The 23,671-nt window shown below is 40.9% G+C and overlaps 1 protein-coding gene across 2 annotated transcripts in view; it reads right to left on the bottom strand.

Moving 5' to 3' along the window:
* Window positions 1-23,671, bottom strand: part of fbxw7 (F-box and WD repeat domain containing 7) — a gene marked incomplete at its 5' end in the record, with an annotated part of 68,471 nt that overhangs the window by 7,090 nt on the left and 37,710 nt on the right. For both annotated transcript variants that reach the window (XM_079998487.1, XM_079998488.1), the window contains 6 exons: window positions 4,105-4,218; window positions 4,957-5,093; window positions 5,578-5,701; window positions 6,502-6,636; window positions 8,863-9,004; window positions 10,575-10,657. In XM_079998487.1, coding sequence (XP_079854613.1) covers window positions 4,105-4,218; window positions 4,957-5,093; window positions 5,578-5,701; window positions 6,502-6,636; window positions 8,863-9,004; window positions 10,575-10,657 — 735 coding nt within the window. The remainder of the gene's footprint in view (window positions 1-4,104; window positions 4,219-4,956; window positions 5,094-5,577; window positions 5,702-6,501; window positions 6,637-8,862; window positions 9,005-10,574; window positions 10,658-23,671) is intronic.

Here is a 23,671-nt window from a genome sequence, read left to right as displayed (position 1 = left end):
TGCAAACAAAGAACTCGCTGGTGACCCGTGGTCACACGGTGTGAATAGATCAAGATTACGGCACTGTGTTGTCAACCCCCACTTGTGCGGAAAAGGGATCAGTCCTGAACCGCCGAAATTAGAGTTCATTAGTTCCTGTATGGAGGAATTAAATGATCTAATTTTTAATACCTACCCAGGAAGTCGACAGTCTCATCTGCACAACAAACAATGAGCGATCACTCCTCTGTAGTTCCTCTTTGCTCTGAGGTGCAATGTGTGCCAACGACTATACAGCGAGAACATCTGGCAGAGATCCCCTCTTTGGATGCGAGTCTGCAGGCCTGCCACCCTAGATCTGTCTGACAGCAGAGACCGCTGCTGACTGACACCACTAAGGACATGTGCTGCTCTGTAAAGCAGCAGGCAGCTGCCTTTGAAGCGATGTGTGTGTTTTTGCCTGTGTATTTACGTGTACAGACAGAAGCTTTGCAGATTTCAAAGCGGAAGTACTGGACAAAGACAGAGGTGAACCCAGGTAAAGACGGTACTGTTTTCAATATGCAACTGCTGCTGTGGCAAGCAGAAAACAGACAATCCACCAATCTTAACTATATCAGCTTAAATAATAATAATAAAAAAACCATAAAAATGTTATCGTGTAAGGCGATCTCATGCCACTTTTATTCCATGCATTACTGTGTCTCTGCTGTGTCTTATCTATAAAGCACATTTTGTCCCTTCAGACTTGAATTTGTGTTATCTTCCTTGACTACTGCGTTACATCAGGAGGGATCCCAATGTCTGTGTGTAATCTGCTCATGCTTTCATTTCTCGATTAACTCACAGCAAGGTTTTAATTTACACCACTGCTGTGTCACAAAGTTTTAAGGGAGTAAAAAGGCAAATAATCTGACGCCACAGACACAGCAATAACATTGCTCAGTGGAAGTATTCACTGAATCTTTAGATAGATATGATGGGGTTTAATTAGATTCAACTTATAACAGATGCTAATTTGTTAATAATTCCATGTGTGAGCCAACATCCATGTCTGCTTCTACGAAACAGACAGTGCTGACATAAAGGAAAAATACAATTTCAATACAGGATCTCAAGAGATAATTTTCACCGGATTGAGTGTAACTGGGTTGGTACACAAATCCATTAACAAACTCCGTAATGACTCTGTTGGCGTCAATATCCTTTCTTTTGGTCGGAACTACACGATACTGATGTATTTCATGTTGAGTCTCTACAGTCACATTACAAGAAATCTGAGTTGTAAACTGTGTAAGCAGAACAGTCGGTTCGTGAGGAAAGATAACATCATTTTGCCTAGGAAACATCTTAAAACTCTTCTACTTTCTGGATGTGGGAAACAATTTTTTTGAACGATTACATGTACATTTTTAGCTGTGAATGTCCTACTTCTGTTCTATATACTGTTCTTCTATACTGTTCAACTTTAGAGCTCCGTGTTGGTATCGGCAGTGGGAAGGTGGTACCGCGCATCCCACTCATAAATTACCGGGGGGGGGGGGGGGCTATGGAGATTGCAATCAGTGTCCATCCTTGTCTGACCATTTCTTATTGATCCGGCTGTGCATAAGCCCTTTGGTATGGTGTTGCTGAAGAGAGCTGAGGGCAGGCGAATAATGTCTACCCTGAGATCCTATTAGGACTGGTGGGCTTTGGCACTTAAGCCAGGCATTCAAGCGGAACGCTGATAGGTAACGAACACCAGGCACAAGAACCAAGGTCAAACAGACATCCTTAAACCCTGGAACCCAGGGGCCTTCGCATATTTGATGTTGCTCTGGATATTCATAGTGGAGGCAGAAGAGGATAGGAGAAGGCCAGAGGAAAAATGTTTGCCACCGAAGGGCATGATTTTAAGTGCAATGCAAAAAACAAACAAAAAAAAAAAAAAAAAAAGCTAGCATCCGTTGAGGTCCAGGGATGACCAATGTTCACTGCAAAGCCCTGCGCTAGTGTGGATAAGCATCCACTCCTGGAGGCCTTGAAGTCTTGGAATAATTTGCTGAGAGACATAAGTACGTCAGATGAAGATTGTTGCCGGTAAAGAGCGAGATAGAGAGAGAGAATAAATGATTGTACTGGTAAGGCCAGGGTGTTTCACTTTGCAGTCAAACTGGTATCGGCAGCCACTTCAAAGGAAACAGTCGACTAGGCTTAATTGGCCATTCCTCTCTAGTCAGGAATTCTTTCTGCTCTCAAGAATTACGGCCCATATATATATATATATATATATATATATATAAGAGATATGGGTTTATCTGCCCCTTTGACTCATGACGTCAACTATGCATAATCAAAAATGACCCAAGCCTAATCTCTCTCTCTCTATTCGGTCTGGGGGATTCTTTTTCATCGAGATTGAAAGGCAATTCATAGATACAATGACACATTGAGTGGTGTGGAAAGCATGAAACAACATGCCAGTGTGATCCCAGCCCGACTACAGGGTGGCATCGGAGGAGCGGTTCTGAAGCTGGAGGCTGACAGTGTGACTCATCCCAGCTGTTCTAACCTCCGTCAGCCAACATGGTGCCGCTGCAGCTTTAACTCCGTGCACATGTCATCCTGATCTTAGCCTGGCAGTGGAGGAGAGCCAATCAGCGCGGCGTACCTATCAGATGACCTTGGGAACATCAATTCAGATCAGCAAATGCTGTGTCTGATATGTGTGTAATCAGTGCTTGGCCGGATGCAAAACGTACCATCTATAAGGACCCTTTTCAGCAGCATTCCTTCCCTCCTCGGTCCATCATCCAACAAGACAAGCCATACTGTGATGGTATCACACTGAATATCAATTTCTCCAAGGGCTTTTCTTTCAGCCTATCTTTATTTCTGCCAAATGAAACAGCATGATCACAGCCACGCTTTCAGGCCCGAATCTTAACCAATTTATTTGCACTTGGAAATGCATGAAAAAGAGAAATGTGCCAGCACTGCGCTCTGGAAAGAATATTTCATCAAACGCTTCAGCAAAAACGAAGTCCAGAACAGGGCAATTGGGATTTTGTGAACACCACAAACAACCTGCAAACCTTTTAATCAAACAGCAGAAGCACAAGGTTGGAGACATTGCACTGGCCTCAGCTACAGTATGAATACAAACAGAGCATGAGCAAGTAATTTCTCTGCAAAATGGATAAATGTTCTGTAGAAAAAGGACAAAATGGAGTACAGCAAGGGGGGGTTTTGTGTGGCGGTGCTCAGGTCAGTAATCAATAACCATCAGGTTAGGGCCTACAGCGCAAACGAACAGTCAGGTGCCAGAAGGCAGCTGTTGCGACACTTCCTCGAAATGAAACCATGTAACAAAAGACAACCATGGACAATGTAAGTCATAAAGTTCTATATTACAGGGCTCTAAAAGGAGACGGAAATGGTGGAAAATGCCACAAAAATATACCGTTCAGAACGTCATGTAAACGAAGAATGTGACACCTTCAGTATACAACATTGTACTGTGGTTATTAAAATAGGTTTTCTTCCGCAACAATAACTGCAAAATGTTAGGGAAGTCACTTATAACACGACGATTGCCCTAGATAAACAACAATCACAAGTCGGTTAAAACAATCACTTGTACCCTTAACACTGATTTAAACATCAGAAATGATCAGATCGTGAAAGGCTCGACGATCGATTCAGTAATCTATGTGCTGAATGTTCCTTCAGCATCTTTGATCTCTTTACTGAAAAGAGAGGAAATCAACCGATGTTAGTTCTTCATCAACAACATTAGGTTGATTCACACTGATTTTAAAAGCAAACATTTACAAGCAGACTTGTACTGTAAAGGCCAAAATACCCCAGTTTAAAAGAAGACATGCAAAAAGTAAGTGAGCTACTCAAAAACAGCTTAAATATTGATATTAGAGGAGAAATTTGGCTCCTAAAGAAAATAGTTAACTCCTTTATCATTCAGTTATTGACTTTTTCTGTATGGCTATATGCATTATATATTGTCATCTTTCTAAACCTCTTGGAAATGAAATAATCTTCCAACAGTACACATACATACATTCCTATATGGCAACAGGTGAATGGAAAGCTAGAAAACCAGCGTTGGGAACACTGTCAACTCACCTTCCCCGTGACGGCTGACCAGACCTTGAGTGTGTTGTCATCAGAACCACTGACGATCCGGTTGCCACAGAATTGGAGGCAGGTGATAACATGATCATCATGACCTTTCAGCACCTTTCCAGGATGAGAGAGAGTAAAAAAAAATTAAGGGGGGAGGAAGAGGAGGATAAAATAAAGGAACTCACGGACAATGACGGACCAAGTGTCTAGAACCAGGGTGGATAATGACAAAGCTGCAGCACTTCATGCACCAAGTGACAAACGCCAATAAGTGCTGCAAGTGTACACTTAGAATGGAACACCCTCTATGTGAGTGAGTGTGTGACACAGAGAGAGAGAGCGAGAGAGCAAGAGAGAGAGAGAGACAGAGAGAGAGCTAGAGATAGAATTCTGGCTGGTCGTGACACACAAAACTGCAATGTCAGCAAATGGCAAAGCGCGCTGCATATGCAAAAGGAGTGTAAAGAGCACAGTAACATTTCCATTACCAGGAATTTGTTTTTTAAAATGATCAAATGTAGAGAAGGCACATTAGGATGTTTACTTTCCCAGAATCCTTCATAGAATGTTTCATATAATTGTTGACAGACAGATTCCAGATGGTTATTCTCGCTGAATTAAAAGGGAGAATGAGGTCACCTAGTTCGATTGCAATTCCAAGCCATGACACGTTGAGGTTTCTTTTTTTTTTTTTTTTTAACCCAACTTAACACTTCTGAGCCTTATTGAGCGCCAAGCTTTCTTCAAATCTATTTGATATCAAATCTATAACAGCCTAGCATCACCCTGGCGAAGGAGATTCGCCCAACTGGCGGTGAACGGACTGAATTTTAAGTGAAGAGAGGCTCCTACCTTTGGTGATTTGAGGTCCCCCCTCCTCCAGTTGGTGTCTATTCTGTGTTGCCTGATGTAGGCACTCTTCCATGGGCTGTGGGTAAAGCCAGGCTTTACAATTTTCCTCTTCTTCAGAGGCAAAGGCTCATCTATACCTGTTTGATTGAGATGAGAAATCGGTGAGGCCGAGTCGGAGAAGAGCCGTTATCACAGAGGTTTTCTTCGTTCATACTTCAAATGTTCTCTCAAAAGGGGTGTGATTGGGGCAGATAGGGAGGCTACAGTGATAGATTGGCAACTGATCCAAAACAGATTATCTTCAAAGTAATTCATGAGATTAGTGGTCTTGAAATGTATTTATCTCGAATCCCCTATCTACATAATTAAAAACCTATTTCCCCATACATTTTGGTCAAAGATCTACGCAGCTGTAATATACTTTGCGTAAGTACAGCTGTCGGTCTTGACACAAGAGATCAGGCTTGCTATTAGAATCGGCCTATGGGCTGACAAAAATTGGCATCTGTATCGGACGGGAAAAAACACAGATTGCACCACCCGTCGCGGGAAGGAGGGGTTGCAGTGATCAGAAACTGCTCTCCAATGAGAGCGTGTCCGTTAGAGGGAGCGGAGACTGACCCTCTTCTCGGCACTTCTCCCTCCACAGCAGGTTGTCCTCGGCAAGGATGCGCCAGTAGCGACACGTCTGCGCTGCTTGGAGGAGGTCTTTTGGCTCCAGGAATGACAGCACGTACAAAGCCAGCTGTTGAAAAGTAAGAAAGAATGCCAGGTGTGTAAAGAAGGACTTTAGTTAAGTGGAGTTAACTCCCAAGACACACACAAAAACAGACATATTTGAATATAGGTGGGTTGCATAGAGACCTGTACATCTTAGGGAAAATGCAAAACTTCAAAACATAATCAATGATAATGAAAAAAATCATCTAATGAGTGAGCTGTATTTGAGTGTTTTTTGCCCTATATTGACCCTCAGGGTCGTCTAGTTTGAAATGCTTTACCCTGGCAATCATGCTCCGCTTCTACCCGTGAGGGAGAAGAGGGGGGTTATCAAAAGAAAGAAAGAGGCAAAGGGTTGACAAAATAGACATGGGAAAACACCAAAGGGGATACAAAACAGCTTCTCTCATATTGTAGAGTGAATCACACGGCTCAGGGCTTTCCAGAGAGGGACACTACTGACACCATTTGATGTCAATGTCACAGATTTCACAGTCTCACAGTGCCCTCTTCGTCTAACTCAACAGTACATCACCCCGAGGTGGAAGCAATCCCGGACAGATTACCATAGCGATAAGCTGTTTCGGAAGAATCCCTGATGTTAGTCTATTTTTTTGGGAAGGTCCTTTGAGTCCCAAATGTCGTAGAGCGAGCCACGTTCAGTCATAGAACTTGAAAGGACTCTTAAGGAGGGTTCCGAGTGAAGTGTTTGATCGATTGAAGTAGCGGTGTAAAACGTAGGTAAGAGGGCAGACGATTTGATGAAGGAAGTTTTTTATTCGGAGGGAAGGAAGCGGGGGAGGGGGTTGAGGGAGTCACTCTTACTTCTTTGGGCAGCAGGGAGATGAAGTCTCGCTGGAACTGTGGCTCGATCACTTGCATCATGTGCTTGACTTGTGTAGGCTCACAGCTGTCAATCAACTCATCCAGCGCCAGCAGCTTCTCTGGGCCACTCCAGCTCTGGAGCACAAAAGGTTGAGAAGAAAAAAAAAAAAAACGTGTCAGCAATGATGACTGTGCTTGTCTTTGTAAACTTTTACCATTTGCATATTTTGATTATAGCTGGGACAAATATCTAAATGAATATTTGGTCGCCTATAAAGCTGTCTATTAAGACCAAGCATTGCCTGCTGGTTTTCCTTGGAAGAGCACTCAAATCCAAAAAATGATCACAGGCTACGAAGCAGGATGGAAAATGCACAAGCAAACCACCTGTAATCTGGTGGTTAGAGAGATGTGGCTGGAGGTGATGGCTCTGCAGGTAATTATGGGGTTCAAAGAGGTCCCCGCTGCTACAATAAGGAGGATCAGTCAAAATTAATTTGCTGTTGCTTTACTCCATGCGTACACCAAAAAGGTATAAGGACTGCAGTTCAAACCCATTTGAACCATCCACAGTTCTATGATCAAAAGCTTGCTCAGGCATTTTATTTTCACTTCCCATGTATGAATGACAATGAAAGCAGCTGGGCGACCTGCTGCCAACTCTCATACTTTTCCTCTGAGACCACGTTTTAAAGCCATCAACCATCATGCTTCCGTAATGTCGCCCTGAAAACTCGAGATTTCTACAGATATTCTGCTTTATGTCCTATTATTATCATCCTATTATCACTCTATTACTAAGTTCTTGTTATATACATATTTCAGCAGTTCCAATAAATCTCAATTCAGCTTTGTTCTATTATCTTTCAAACGGACGAATGAGCATAGATTGCGAAAGTGTACTAAAAGTAAAAATGCACAGCCTATAAAAGAAATATGCCTTCTAAGTGTGTTGTTTTGTGGAGCTTGATAGGTAATAAAGAGGCAGTGGCAAAAATGTATAGCTATTGTGTGAACCATCGCACGACTGCATTGCCGAGTCAAGTAATTATTTATTATTTATTTGTTTGTGGTTAGGTATTGATTTGGGACCGGAGAAATGCGCGTGCTTACATTGAGGGGCAACGTTTCCAGAGTTTTAATTTGAATCTTCTGATGTAGAGCTCTGTGACTGACAAAAAAACAGATCTGTTGATCATGACTGAGTCTTCAGAAGGCACGGCCATTGTTATGGTGATTTTCCACTGTTTAGACTAATCAATTAAATAGCTTCAGGTGCTATGGTTCACAAATGTGAGCGCATGTTCTGAATAAATTGAGACAAAATGCAAGATTTTGTTTGCATAAAAATGAACAAATATGCTTTGTAGTCATGGCGGTTGGCAGCTTTGTTTTACTTGTTACAGGCAATATGGCCTACAGGCCTAGACTGGAATGAGGAATGTACAGAATGCATGTTTGAGGTTTCGCTGCTTGTGGACTGATTTATTACATTAGAAAGAGTCTGCCGTAGCAGTTTGCGTTGAACGACATGACAGACAGACAGACAGAAAGGGCAGGCCTAGCTATTCAATGAGTCTAGCAACCACAATCACTGTCATAACAGGTTATTGAGCCATAACGACGAACCTGTAAAGGCCATATTGTAAGATGACAGTATATGGGGAAAGACGGGTCTGAAGAAGTTGTGTATCGTCGCATAGCAATACTGAGTTGATGAATAGAATTTCATGAGAAATTGCACCAATACTAAAAGCTGGGAAACATAGATCACAAATATATCTGTTGTAAGTGAAGTCACTTGAGTGTTTTTTAAGAAAGTATCACATTACCCAAGAGCGTGAAGGCTCATTCAGTAAACTGCAGTGTGAAGATGCAAATGTGTGAACTACACAGCCAATTCTTTTGAAAATATATTTTTTCCCTTTAACTTACTTGAATTTTTTTTTTAACAACCTAAATATCACACAGGTCAACAGGCGAAGATGAAAAGAAGAACCTAACTTGTTTTAAGCTTTAAAACATGAGTGGATTTAATACAGGCATACAAAATAAATCTGTTCACTATTGAGGATGGACCAAAAGGCGTTGGCAGAGGAATATAAACGAGGAATAATGTCACCCTCCCTGAACAGGTAAGGCTAATTCCACTTCCACGCTACAGTGGCTATGGAAATGTGGTGGGCCTGAACAACAAGGCAGCAATTATCTCCAAGACTAAATGAACATTGATTGTGGGCAACATCTGCTTTTAGATGAGCTTTTTCCTTAAGGGCTAAACGGGACCCGTGGGAGAGGAGATGAACAAAGTAGGGGAGAAAAGGAAAAAAACAAAACATCGCTGAGGTGTTGAGCAGTCACCTGAAATGTTCGGAGCCATTCTTGGAGACCCGTGGGTGGCTGGATGGAGGTGATGCGTCGCCTCTGTTGCCCCTGACCGTTGGCTGTTCTGATGTGACCAAACGTTGTAGGTGTGGCTGGGCATGGAACGATGCCTGTGGGGCTGCAATGAATAAAAAAAATGCAACTTGAATGACTGAATGACCAAATTATATTAGAGACATATTACAAATGTTTAGAGACGGATAGCCACGTGTATTAATTCATCTACGCCGAAATATGATTCATTCATTTTTAGGTGGGTATGAAATTCTAATCAGAAGTAGAAAAACATAAAATGGGGAAAAAAAAGAAAAAAAGGGACAACATATTTGAATCAAGACACATAATGACTATGATTACCACGATGTTTTCTTATAGAAGTTAAAACTTGTCAATTTGTCAAGATACTCTGACAACCAATTTAGCAGGCCAAGGAAAGCAAACAAATTATGATGGTAGGGTCACTGGGAATGCTAATTTGTTGTTTTTATAATGATCTGGATGCGCTGCATTTTTAATGGTGCCCCCTTTTATATGAGAACTTTCTGAGACTACATGCTGCTATGTTATTCCAAGGCATCAATAATAGCCTAATTGTTTTGCCTATGATGTTGGACTGTACTTAACATTTTTAGCTTGTTATTGATTTGGTTTAGAAGTGAAAACAGCTAAGGGCACTTATTTTTAATAAAAAGGGAATACTTTGTTTCTCATCTTCTGGATTATTTTCTTCACAGGCACTTTTTTTTTTTTTTACTGAAATGGGGTATGTCCAATTGCATCATTTTGTTATTGTAATTTCAGGCACAGTTCTTTGAATTCACACTGTTAAATTGCTTTCAAGTTACATAAACACTCTGACAGGCCAACACAGTGGTTGAAGCTTCTGCTTTAAAATGCGTACAGTTGAAGTTGCCCATTTGATTTGAACATTAACATACATAAAATAAGGTATATAGACATTTTCATTGTCACATACTGCTTACAGAATAAAGATATCAAGAAATAAAACAGAGATTGAGTTTCAAAAATAAATGAACGATATGTTGCTTGCAAATATTTTCAATGGCTACTTTTGTACCAAGACTTCAAAGTATGACGAGCAACAGAGATTTCCATTTGTGCTCTCCCCGTCACAAGTACAAGGACCCTGTGGGCAGTATTGGACTTCAAAAGGGCATCCATGTGCCCTTGTAATGTAGGGCAGCTAGAGAATCCAACCAATGGGACACCTCAGCACTTCTTGCCTTGGCGACAGGAAAATGGAGAGCTGGATACTTCTTCATAATGGATTCATTTTAATGGGATATGAGGCTGAGAAAGGCCAATTATACAGTTCTCTGCGAAGAGCATGGGCTCAGACAGAATCTGATGCAAAGTAAAGGTTAAATCTGTCGTTCATGAAAATGTGCACAAAAAACAGATGAGGCAGATCCAGAAATTAGCATTTGTTGTCAGCACAACCTATAAATTACATTATGGACGTGGCATCTTTGATCATGTGTTTTTTTTACTTACATTATATTGCATGTAATGAACATTCATGCTTAGAGATACAGAAAACCTATGTAAATAATTTATATGAATTACAATCTTTACCACAAAGTTTGAAATCCATGTGGTATTTTTGGGAAGGAACACCACTTTGTGTAGCCTGGGAGTCTAGAAGAAATTAATGTTCGTCTTCTTACCTTGGATACTCTGTGCCTTTACAGGGCTTTTTACCAGAAGGGAAAGGTCGGACCTCGGGGCCATGGTCCAACTTTCTCTTCATCTGCAAGTCAATGAGAGGGGGGGAAAAAAGAAAGGCATTCAAGACCACCACACCACCATTTAACTCAAAACCAAACCTCTCTCAATACAATTCATCCGTCTAAATTAGAGATGGGACCGATCCGATCCAATATCGGTATCGGGTGCCAATGAGCTCAATGGTCATCCACTTATCGGATATCAGACTGACGTCGCCAATCCACATGCTGATCCAAATTCCATTCTTCCGTTGGTCCTCAAAATAATACATCATGACTTTGATGTATATAATAAGTGCCGCCATAGCGCTACTGGGAGTTGGTAGTTCTATTCATGCAGCGTCACACTGAAATGACTCATCGGATGAGGATTAAAAACTACACAGATAAGATGTAAACAGATACAAGTAAACTGGGGAGCTGCGGTTTTACTGGATAAAAAGCACTATAGCGTTTAGATTTCTCAACCGGTTTAAATTTTTCATATGCAATATTATATGATATATAGTTATATTCAAAGTCTGAGTCCTTTTTATATTCAAGGGTTTATGATCTATGTGGAGTAGAAAATAAAGTTGTTTTTCCCCCCCTACTAAACCAGCGTTCCAATATGGCGGCGACGTTGACGTACGATCCAAAGGTCCAGATCTTGATATTTTTCGTTTTTTTTTTTTTTTTTTTTCAATTATTCACTTTGAAAACCTTAACCTGTTTATATGTGAAGGTAAAATGTGAAGTATGTAGAGCCTACTTCACATCGATTCAAATAAAAAGCTTTAGAATACATTTCAATTTAATGGATTTTTGTATATTTTTTGACTGTTTTAATGAGAAGCGTTGTGTGGTTTACTACAGCCTCATGGAACCTTACACATGATATCAACAACAACAACAATAAGAAGAAGAAGAACAAAAAAGAGCTCCGGTATCGGAATCAGTATCGGCAGATATGTATCGAAATTGGATCTAGTCTAAATAAGTAAACATACATTTTCCCTCATACATTTCTCCTAAGTCAAGCAGAATTGGGCAGAAGATGGCACTCTTGTAAAGTGTTGTATAATTCCTCACATTTTGTTCTTTCTCTAGATTAACTTCCTTTCAAAGACACCCGACATGACTCATTTCAGTCCTTACATTGACACGCTTCCTTCTCAACTTGCAAAATCCCAGAATGGGCTATCAATGTGAGGGGACACAATAGGTATGGAAACCAGACGTTATTGTGCTGTAAATGGGAAAGTACACTTCTCTTGATGTTGACATTTATAGAAGGATGCAAAATACAACATACTTTAAATACTAACCCAAGATGAATGTTTTTTTCTGGGTTTGATTAAAACTTTAAGGTTATACTGTATTTGTCATTGGTATTTACATATACATACACATTGACAATAGCTAAACAGTACAAGGGTTACAACAGACTGTAGCTTGTTTAATATTGATAGGACTGGTTGTGGCTGCATTCTGGGTTAGAGGCTGCTAATAGGTTAGAGTGGACATGAGTGAACAACACCCTGTGACACAGACAATATTGTGGACATAAGATCAAATGTGCACACACTCTGAGCTTCTTATCAATGGTGGATTCATTAATCAAGTAATCAATGGAGTGATTTTTGGAAAACAACGTTTTAGTAATGAAACAGTCGGTTTACTTGTGTGTAAAAATGTCTAATATGTGCTACTTACAAATTCAACATACAATTGTGTTTGTTAATGCTCGTCTTTGTTCCATATTATAAAATATAAACTTCTGCTTTTGACTGATGGTTAAATGATTTTGAGATGTATGATTTGGGATAACTTGTGATAACCCTTTATGATGATGATATGATTTGGGATACTTTCATGTTCCAAAGTAAACTTGAGAAGATTAATAATGAGGAAAAAATACCCAATTAAGAAATTATCAACATGACTTCAAATACATGTTGATTGACAAGGACCATGGAGTAGCAGTGATTGCTGAGCAGACGCTGCGTCTTCCGGGAGAAAACATTCTGATTCGAACAGAGTGCTTCTGTCCTTGTCTCAAAAGAAAAGAAAGGTCTGTGTGAAGGTGTGAATAGGATGGAGTTATTCATCCTCGAGCTGGTCACTGCGCCCAGAGTGCCTCCCTCACATGAATTGATAGTCCCTCGCCCATAGCACATGTCTTGTGACTACACTGGCCTTTTGATATCATTTCATATGCAACAAATCAAACACATAACTCACATGCAACAAATCAAACACCAGGAAAACCAGAAGGAAATATAAACAGGAAAAACACTTTGGAAAATAAAGGTTTGAAAGATCTGGGCAAAAAAGCTAGCCTTTGTTACAGTACGACTGACGTGGAAGTGGAGGTGGGAAAGGGATTACTGGATATTACTGTTTTGTAATTATCACAATCCTCAACTTCACTGCCATCATTTCGACACAGTGAATGTGTGTAAGATATGTAAGAAACAGCAAATGCAGATGCTGTACCCAGAGAGTAAGCAGCCTCTTTCTAGCACACGGGAAGGCTACAAGAAGAAAAGCTGGATCCCATGTTTGTAAACGAGTCATAGAGCAATCGTGTAAAGCCAATCTGGCTTTCTTATGTGGCCAGAAAGAGGAAAGGAAAGATGATCAAATGGCACCACACATTGGAATGTACATAGCGTCATTTCAATATTTCTACTCATTATGCACCCCTTGTTCAATTACAGTGACAAGCGTCAGTGGCATTTGAAGATAAGAGAAAATCTTCTGCTGGAGAACTGGCTACCGCAGATGATATATTATAGCAACCTCTTAGTTTCTGAAATGAAATTTTAAAATTGGATTGTAAATCCCCTTTGCAATTTAGCGCTGGTAGATTTCTGGATGTACAGTGACCTTTTCACAATATATCCAATGGATACAGACACTAGGGGCTGACTTCAAAACAGGGATATGCTACACTTAAGATATAGAAAGTAAAAACAAAACAAATCAAATCCACACTGTACAAAAATCTGGGCTATTACACTGTAGTCTTAAATATGTACTCGGCAAACCCAAAATAAATAAATAAATCAATCATGTGGGAATTTTACTTAGCTAAATTTGAAAGAAATTTTTACTCCAAATGAACAGTGATTAACAAATTGGATTTGACAATATGCTGTATGTAATAAACATCTGCAGAACATCTCTTTCACAGCTTTTTGTTGAAGCGATGAAATTGTACATAGGGAGACATGGGAGGGGCAGGTAACTTGAAAGGCTACTGAGAATTTCTGGTGAAACCCTCATCCGTTATTTGCTTTATAAAGGGCACGTGCATTTAGTAGGTGACAAACTGCATTCACTGGATGCCAATCAAGCTGTTATTGATAAACAAAATGGTTTTTATTCAAGGGAGAAAAGAAAAGCGCAAATCAAGACTGCGTTCGCTTGCATCGCTCAGTTCATTTCAATACATCCAACATACTTGAAGATATACCTCACACAGCCTGACACAGTGACCTATTATCTGTGGGTGAAGCCCTGAGGCAAGTGCACAATGTCAGGAATAAACTACTCCAACAGGAAAACCATAAGATCTAATATACTTGGCAGTCACTTGGCCAGTAAAAGATACCCTTTGCATAATGCAGAAGCCTATTAGTGTAGCAAATTCTGAACATTGAATGGGATGCAATATTCCAATCCTTATCAATGAATAGAGTAATTATGTTACAGAATTATGAATACATCAATATTTGACTGCATTTAACTGAAGTTAATGTCTAGGTGTCCTGGCAAATATAAAACCATAAACCATAAACTAACGGTTTATATTCATGGGAGGAGGACCGCCATCAGATCAGGCTGACGCACAATTGCAAACCCAATAGGTTCGACACAAAGATTGATTGGGATTCTGAATAAATGTCCTATGAAGACACAAACAAACAAAAAAAAAATCGGAGTAACCCGCAGATTAACAAGTGGATATTTCTCTACCACTGCAAAAACGCTCCAAAACTGCCCGGATAGACCATCTGTTAGTGACCCATTGACGCTTTACAAAAATGCAACGATTAACCACAATTCCAAGTGCTTCTACCTACGGAGAAGAAAAAAAACAACCACAACATGTTGGCGACGCCAGCTACAGTGGGAATATTGGCGCAAACTAAATTCTGTCCTGGGGAATAAACTCCGCATTTTGCGAGGGACTCTCCGTGGCCGATCATCCTCTGCAGTGGTCACGGGGAAGGCGCGTCGGAAATAAGGAGAGCGGCACGGCGTCCGGGGGACATTTGCGATGCGGCGCGTGAAACGGGCGCCACCGGCATACAGATATGTGAAGCGCTACTCACTTTATAGAAAATCATCTTCAGAGTGCCGTAGAACCCCATCCTGCCGACTCGGTGCGGTGCCGCCCCCCGACCCCCCCCCCCCCCCTCTCTTCAGTGAAAGACGTCCGAGCCCCGACGCGGGCGCGCGGTGGGAAGCTCGCTGGGACTCTCAGGTAGATCCGACACGGCGTCTGGTGTGAACATCGCTCGGGCGCGTCACCGGACTGCCCCGTGCGTGTGGCGGACCCCGCACGGGAGAAAGAGGGGGAAGAAAAAAAAACAAACACACAAAAAAAAACAAAAAAAGCAAAACAAAACCAAAAAAAAAAAAAAAACTGAAGGGAGCTCGGTCCGTTATACGGTGCCACGATCCCCCGGTAAGCCGGAACCACGGAGCCTCACTCTCAGGAGTGCGCGAGTATAACGAGCAGGGGGGGGAAAGAGATGAGGGGGGAAGAGAGAGAGGAGGAGGAGGAGGAGGAGGAGGAGAGAGGGAAAGGAGGAGGAGAGAGAAAGCAGCGGCACTCCAGAGAAATGGGAGGAGTGGAGAGGGGGATCAGATTGCATCCTCCCCGATGGAAGGCGGAGAATGGTGCAGTCCGGGATCCGGTAGTATGCGCAGTGCATTCGGTTTTTTTGGGGATTTTTTTTTATTTTTTTTTTCCCTCTTCGCGTCGGGCACCAGGGAAACGTGCGCACGGAACGAGCGCCCGTGTTTGGCGCAGCGCAAGACGCTTGCAAACGGCCCGCACCTGTTGCAGAACCACGGCAAAAAAAACAAAAACAAAAAAAAGAACCGTCGCAACTGCAAAGCCTCAACGTATGCACCCCGCTTTAAGGGTAAACAAAGCCTCCGGGCTCAGGGTTTCCCATTATTACACGGTGCCAGGTTATCTATCCATCTATCTATCTATCTATCTATTTCTATGAAATGCATTATTCATGTATTTATACAGTTTAAAGTTACAGGGACAGTGCACATGAATAGACATTTCTGTAAACGTGCCAGTTTGCCCATCTTGGCTCATTTTCAACTGCAGTCCCTGGGCGGGTGTAATCACAGCTACAAACGACACAAAGAATACGTGAAACCGGGAACAGCAATACGGTGCAGGGCGGAGCACACTCCATAAGGACACACACACACACACACACACACACACACACACACACAATTTAAACACGTTAAAACCAAGACAGCAGACCATAAAGGAAAGCGCTCTTCGGGTTATTTGAATAAGTTACAGAGAACGGTCACACACTTGATTGTCTTTAAATAAATGAACAATATGTGTCACAGTCTCCGATAAGTGTTGGCAGACTGATCCATGTGGGAGCTGCTCTGCACTGCTTATTACACTGCTCACTTCCTAAACTCCAGTGATTATTACACTGTGCCCTGCTTATTACACTGTCCTGCTTATTACACTGTGCTGCTTATTACACTGCGCCCTGCTTATTACACTGTCCTACTTATTACACTGCGCCCTGCTTATTACACTGCGCCCTGCTTATGACACTGTGCACTACCTCTTAAACTACACAGTGCTTCTTGCACTGCTAACTTGGATACCCTCGAGGCCACCCTATCAAAAACAAGGTAAAACATTTGGGGTTTTTATCTTACATTTTTTTGTTGAAATAATTTGATTTTATATGTATATTCCAAAATATTATTGGAACTCAACATTAAATGTTTGCAGTTAACAGTTCTGCATAGACTGTGCTGAATTATGATTATGAATTAAAGGGTGAGGACCTAGACACTGCTATTGCATGAGTCATTCAATTTAAGTCTATGAATTTAGTTTATGGATGGGATTATGTTGCCCTGTGGAATTGAATGTTGACGTTATTTAAAAGCCATGTCCTAGTCATGGCCATTACGCAAAGGTCCTTTTTTTTTTTGTAATCCATTTTTGTCAAGACAGGACACGACGGGTGTAATGGGACATTAGTAATCCTGAAGTTGTACTAATGCTTCTATGGGGTGCATCGCTGCCTAAAAAGCCCCCTGCAAAAAGGTTATGGAGGCCGGGATTTTGTGGAACCGTTTGAAGCTTTGTGTACACGTTTGAGGTGGCCCTCGTGAGAAAGACCCTTTGGTTCCTCTCCACCGTCCCAACCTTTACACAGCACATTGGAATGCTCGGCATGCTGGAGGGTCACTGCGGCCTTTGAATGGGCAGCGGCCTCCTTTGTCACTCCCTTCTGCCACTCGGTAAAGCATCAACGGCCCTCCCCCCTGGCACTGACCGCCGGCTTATCAAGACCCTGCTAGCCAGATACAAAGCAGATGTTAATCAGAGCAAGCTCATTTCCGACTCGATATTGTCACCTTGTTGTCGTTAAGACAAACTTCTCAAGTATAAGGACTGTCCCAGACAGCAGCTGCCTCTGTGTCGAGAATAGCCTTTGGGCAAATGCTGTGTCCAAATGCTGCTGTCTCTTTTTGCATAAATTGTCGCAAATAGATGTTTGTGGGAAACTTTTTGTACCTTGGTATGAACACGACCTAGGATTTGTGCAGATGAATAACGTCTCATGTACGTGTGCTGTGGTTGTAAGACTTCTCTACGAACAAAGAATACATTTGAACGTGACTCACAATTTGCGAGCAACACATGTAAACGAGTGGAAGGCATCCTAGAGGGAACTACAGCCTTTACCAAATGTTTAATGTGAGGAGCCGAACTTGAAGAAAGGAAATACTTCTTGGGCAGTGATGCATCACTAAACAGAGTCGTGTTATTGTGAGACTGGCCTCGCTGTGACAACATAGAGGAGGGATGGGGGGCATCCTCTCAAAAGATTTTCAGTAATGGTGGAGTGTGCATCACATTCCAGATTGGACAGATGACATGCGTGTGATGGGGGAGGTTTGATGAATAAGGAAACCTCGTCCCATGGTATTCTGCAGAGCACAATAATAGCATCATCTCCATGGGGTTGAATTAACATATCCTTTAGCCACCCACGCGACTGAGGCGCTGAGGTTTGATGGGGTCAGGTCAACAAGGAAATTAAATCAAGAGGCACTGGTTATCTCCCATGTGACATCGATGAGGTCCATAGAAAATAAATGACAGGAGGTAAGTTTTTGAATTTACCAGCAATCATTTACAAATTTGAATGTCAAAATGTGATGAGCTCAAGAAATTAAGAAGCATTAGAAAACAAACAGTGGGGAAAAAAAAAAAGTGATCTTCCGATCACTTTCCCTTAATAAGCTCAACTGATTTGGAATTGGCTGTCTAAAGATGGTCATACCTAATATATAGTTAAACTGGTGACACAGGGTCATGTTGAGTGAGGTGAAACGTGAATGGTGCTGGCATCAACAAATTACACAAAAACAAAATGTATTTAATAATTTAGTGGTGGGTGCTTGCCCTTTGTTGACAGCTTGGTGGAAAAGTGAAGAGAGATACTCTTAACTCTGTATTAGTGAACCATATTTAAGTTGTAGACCTGAACTACAAGCACCGCAAAATGTCATGCACTGCTGCAAGTCAAAGAAAAATGTGACATTATCAATATGAAAGAGTTCTAGCTGCTGGAAGTTTTACCATTCCAATTAATCAAAGTATACATCTCAATCTATACATTCTACACATTGCAAGTAAAACATGCGTGTGAGGGATGCACAGCCTTGTGAAAAATAAAATAAAGTAATTGCAACCAGGGTACATCAGGGTAACCTCTGACATGTCATATTGGTAGATAATAAAATAGTTAATTACCTGTATAATTGGCTTGGAAATTTTAATTGCAAAAACTGAAACATCGTAAGAGGACACACTGTAGAATGTGGCCCTGTTTCTAGGTCAAAAAGCAGATCAGAGAGCTGGGGACTGCATGGCAGTATCAACTTCAGTGGTAAAAGAAATGGTGAGAGATAGCTTGTTCTTGAAACCATTGACTCAAACACAAGCTCAGGAGGAAAACAGGGAGTAAAGAAGGCTATGGAAACTATTTGGAACATGAGGCGGACATTGCTTCTCTCTTTTGGTGATGAATCATAATGACAGGCGAGTTTCAACAGAAGGAACGCAGAGAGCATGAACATTCTGCAGTGTTGCCGGGATTTAAATTCAGAAGATGGATGTCATTCATTACTTTTTGATGGGAAAAACAAGAGATGCCAGAAATGAGTGTTATAAAATATGTGACTAGGTGTAACTGCTGTTCTTGCCTTTAAAAGCCCAGGCTCATTATTTGAGCGTCTTCAGGGAATTACAGCCATCTCCGTTGAGCCATAATGTCCGACACATAAATAATGGCCTTATTTTGAAAGGAACAAAGTGAAAAGGCATGAAAGGATATGCATGTTTTGACAGTTATGTTGACTGATGCAATGCACCAGCAATAAAATGATGCCTACTCCATCCTGGACAATAAGTCAACTGAAATTCCTTCCAAGCATGCCTACAAGTGTTTGCAACAACAGAGATATATGTATGGCTTTAAGACAAACAGTGTGTGCATGAAATAGAAAGTGTTTTGAATTTTGAAAACACATGCTCTCTAGGGACGCAAAGGTACACAGTATACCATCGAACTGTTCAGTACGCCCCCTACAGTTCAATACGCACAGGTGAACCGCGGTATTGTGGTATCCCTGCGGAAGTCCACTGGACGCGTTGGTGCAGCATAAGGGCGCGGCATGGTGTGCTGTCAGTGCTGCTTCCTATTGAATCCATTGTTGCAGCTCCACCGCCCACGTAAGTTGTGTGGGGTCCGCGCGGAGGCGTGCAGCATTTCTCTATTTTTGCGTGAGAGGTCTTTCCCCCCCCCCCCCCCCAACTACGCGCCGCTTGGTAGCCTTTTCAACAGAACCACAAGATAAAACTACATAGAAATAATTGAGTGCAATCAAACAAGGTGTCCAGTTGGAAAATAACCCCCTGGGATGGCCGTGTCCCTCTTTATTACAAACTTCTCTTCACACACTCTCTCTCTCTCTTCCACTCGCACTAGGTAGTGTCGGGTCGTTCATGAATGATCCAGTTCTTTTGAACGGCTCTTTTGTATGAATGAAGGGAACCGAGTCTCGCTGGGTGATGAGTCGTTTTTTGTTTTTTTTAATCAAGTTTTACAGTTTTATGTTGTGTTTAAGTTGCCATCTCCTGCCGCCGGCAAATGTTTCCCTCTCCATGTAAGAGCTGATGCTCCTCCCTCACCGGGAGGTGCCCTGGCTGAGAAGGAGCGCACCCACTGTCACGTCAGGTTCACAAAGCGAAGGCACTGCTCTGACTGTGTTTTATTTCAATAAGTTATTTTACTATTATTATTTATGTGAAAAAAAACATTTATACCTGGTCTTAACAAAAGTAACTAACTATAGTACTGGTTTTATTTATTTTTTATTGGTAAACGTTTTTAAAATATTTTTATATATATATATATATATATATATATATATATATATATATATATATAATTAAATACATTTAAGAAATGATTCATTAATCAATTATTTGAACAATAAGGTGATTAATTAATTAACATAAATTAATATTTGAATTATCCATTATCCTGGACACCTCCCTTCCAATCAGATGAACTTATGCAAATTATAAGAAGCCATCAATAAACTTGAGCCCCCCCCCAGTCACACACAGAGCATTACACAAGTTATTTGTGGCAGACCACGATAAAAACATTTTTTTTACATATTTTAGCATAAATAAACAAACAAACAAATAAATTAATAAATAAAAAATCCAAAGCTGTACCGTTACCATGGCCCCAAAAAAGTGATAAATATCGAACCGTGGGCCCACTGTACCGTTGCATCCCTAATATTCTCTGATAGCAGAATTGTGTTTTTCTGGTGTTGGTGGTGTAGAAACACCACTTCACACTTTAAATATTAGTAATTATAGTCTGTACAACAATGGGATGTCGAAAACATTTAATTGCTGGTGGGCATATCTACTACAACTGTAACATAGCCAGACTTATTCCCTCAATGAAGATAATTATATTCGTATATATATACCCACATCTCTTGAAGAACGTACCTTGAAGTTTTATCACTCTTTATTAAAAAAAAAAAAGCATAAACGTCCAGATCGATATAGATGAAATATCCTTAACAACTTAATGTGCTAATAAAGAGAACAAATAAACTTCCCAGGGGTTGTGCAGGGTTGTTGTCTGTAAATGCCAGGGATCGAATGCTGTTGCTTAACAAATTAGAATAAGGAAACCAGACAGCTGATTGAAAAGGAAGCAGCCAGGTACAAGCAGGTGAGAAGCTGTTGCCATTGCAACTTTTAAACTGTCAATATTGAGTCCTAAACTTTTAGTATCATCTGACATCTTCACTTGGGGTCATTTGAACAAAAAGAGTGACGTATAATACATTTTTCTGCACAAGAGACACCTTTCATGATTTCATGTGTAAATTTTTTTTTTAAATAATATATATATATATATACTGTATATGTGTGTGTGTGTGTGTGTGTGTGTGTGTGTGTGTGTGTGTGTGTGTGTGTGTGTGTGTGTGTGTGTGTGTGTGTGTGTGTGTGTGTGTGTGTGTGTGTGTGTGTGTGTGTGTATAAAAGTAGAAATTCTCTTGGTGATTTTTGCATTAGGTATAATCTCAGATAAAAATAGCCTTGTCTTTAGATCTGTTAACAGTATTTTACTGGTTTGTGCCTATAGAGCAGTAAATGTAAAAAAAAAAAAAAAAAAAAAAAAAGGGAGGAAGAAAATATTAGATTGAGAATGGCGTCTCATTTGTGGTTGCACAAATGAGACTTCAAAGACAACTAAACTTGTCAAAAATCTTCCATTGAGTTGTTGGAAAAACAGTACCTACCATCCTGAGGAAAAATAAGGCTCGGCCACATCAACTACATACTACTGAATGGAATAAATCACATCAGAAAAACAGCATAGGTGGGTGTTTTGTACGATACTTCAAGTGAGGGTCTCCTTGGATTTGGAGTGCGAGATGTGATGGTCAAGTCATAAGCGTTTCATTTCAGGCAGGTCAAGGGGGTGAACTCTACAGAGCCTGAATCCATTTTGTTTTTACATCTGCCCGTTTCTCTAACTCACACCAACACTCACTTACACACACTCAAACACACCGAGACTATTGCAAGCTGTGAACAATGATGGCAGACAGCAGAATGTTTTTTTTTTTTTTTTTTTTTGTTTGTTTTTTTTAACATGATTCAGTGGAAAGGGGACATCAGTGAAAGGAGCAGAGTTGGAAAGTATACTTCTGGCACACTGTGAACAGACAATAAATCAACCAACCATGAGCAGGTTTAACATGAAAAAAAAAACAAAAAAACAAAACATTCATTTCATCTACAAAACACAGTGGCCAGCCTCCTACCCTATCATAAATATATTTTATTGAGATATAATGAAAAGAGCCAGAACGTATGGTGGATAAAGTAAAAAAGGGAGCTAAATGCCAGAAACTGCATATCTAAAGATGTGTGGTTTCGATCAAAGTCTCATCACTTAAAATCTCTCGCCAAAATAGCCATCTGATTATTAAGAAACGGGATCAATCTTCTGGCGACAAAGGGTGAAATCAAAATGTTTTATTTTTTAATCACACCAAGTCTTTGAGAGGTGCTATAGCACAATGGTAGTCATTTACTTGAGGAGGTCTCCACTACTGCTCATGCAAAGGTGAGACAGGGCTGCTGTTTGAGGTCACAGTTCCCAAAGGTGGAAATCAGTCTGCTGGAATGGATCTCTCGCATGCGTTCTTTGACACAGTAAGCTACATACTGTACCATGCTGGGGACCTGGAGAGAAAGGGAACATGGAGGAAGAGCCCGTCCAATTCTTAAAGGGAATCCTGCACGGTCGTTGCGTGGAGTTTAGGATATCCAACTTTATGTTGAAGAAATAAAAAAATAAAAGCACTATTCTGGTACAAGACACTTCATAACTCTGCACTGCTCCGTTCTTCCATTATTATCTTACAAGTCAGCATGACTCAGACAAGGACCTTTTGTTTCCCTGAGACTACGGCTAACAAGAAACTTTAATGCATCTTATTGAGTCAGTAGCACATCTCTAAAAGGACAATCCGTGACAAAGTTTTTTTTTTTTTTTTTTAATAAGAAGTTTCATAACAACGAAGCAAGGTGGTTAGTCAGCATTTTTATGATGCCAGGGACCATTAATGGAGCTTTCAGTCCCACATGTTGCCCTGAAGGACCTTCCTGAGGTAGGTGAAGTGGTGTGGGCTGCTGCAATGCAGACACCCAATGTATTATTCAGAGTAGCAATCTGCCAGTCATTACTAAAACATAGGGGTGGGTGGATAAAGAAAGTTAAGTGTTTGTGTATACTTAAAGAACAGAGGGCAGCTAAATGCCCTCAATCCCTCTAAATGTGCATCCAATCAGGAGCAGTGGGTTAGGGATCACTGTTAGAATACACCCTAAACAAGACACCACTGCCTGCTTTTCCAGCCCTCCACTCACACAGAAGCAGTTTCTTTCCTTTGTGTTTGTAGAGGCTTTGTGCAAAACAACTTGGACACAGTACTTCTACCCAAAATAGTATTCCAATAGTATATTCACTGCTACGATCTGGCGGTAGACCATTGCAATTCTCTTAAAATTTTTATTTTTCTTCTTCTGTTATTTTTATTGTTACAACAAAACTTTGTCACGTTTTGTGTAATAATGCAAATTTCTGTGCTGTTACATTACATTATGTGTTCCTTTGAAGAAAGAACCTGAATGATCG

This window comes from Zeus faber (assembly GCF_960531495.2).
Source record: "Zeus faber genome assembly, chromosome: 4".
Lineage (NCBI taxonomy): Eukaryota > Metazoa > Chordata > Actinopteri > Zeiformes > Zeidae > Zeus > Zeus faber.
The sequence above is the reverse complement of the archived record's forward strand: the minus strand, read 5'-3'. Positions and strand labels throughout refer to the sequence as shown.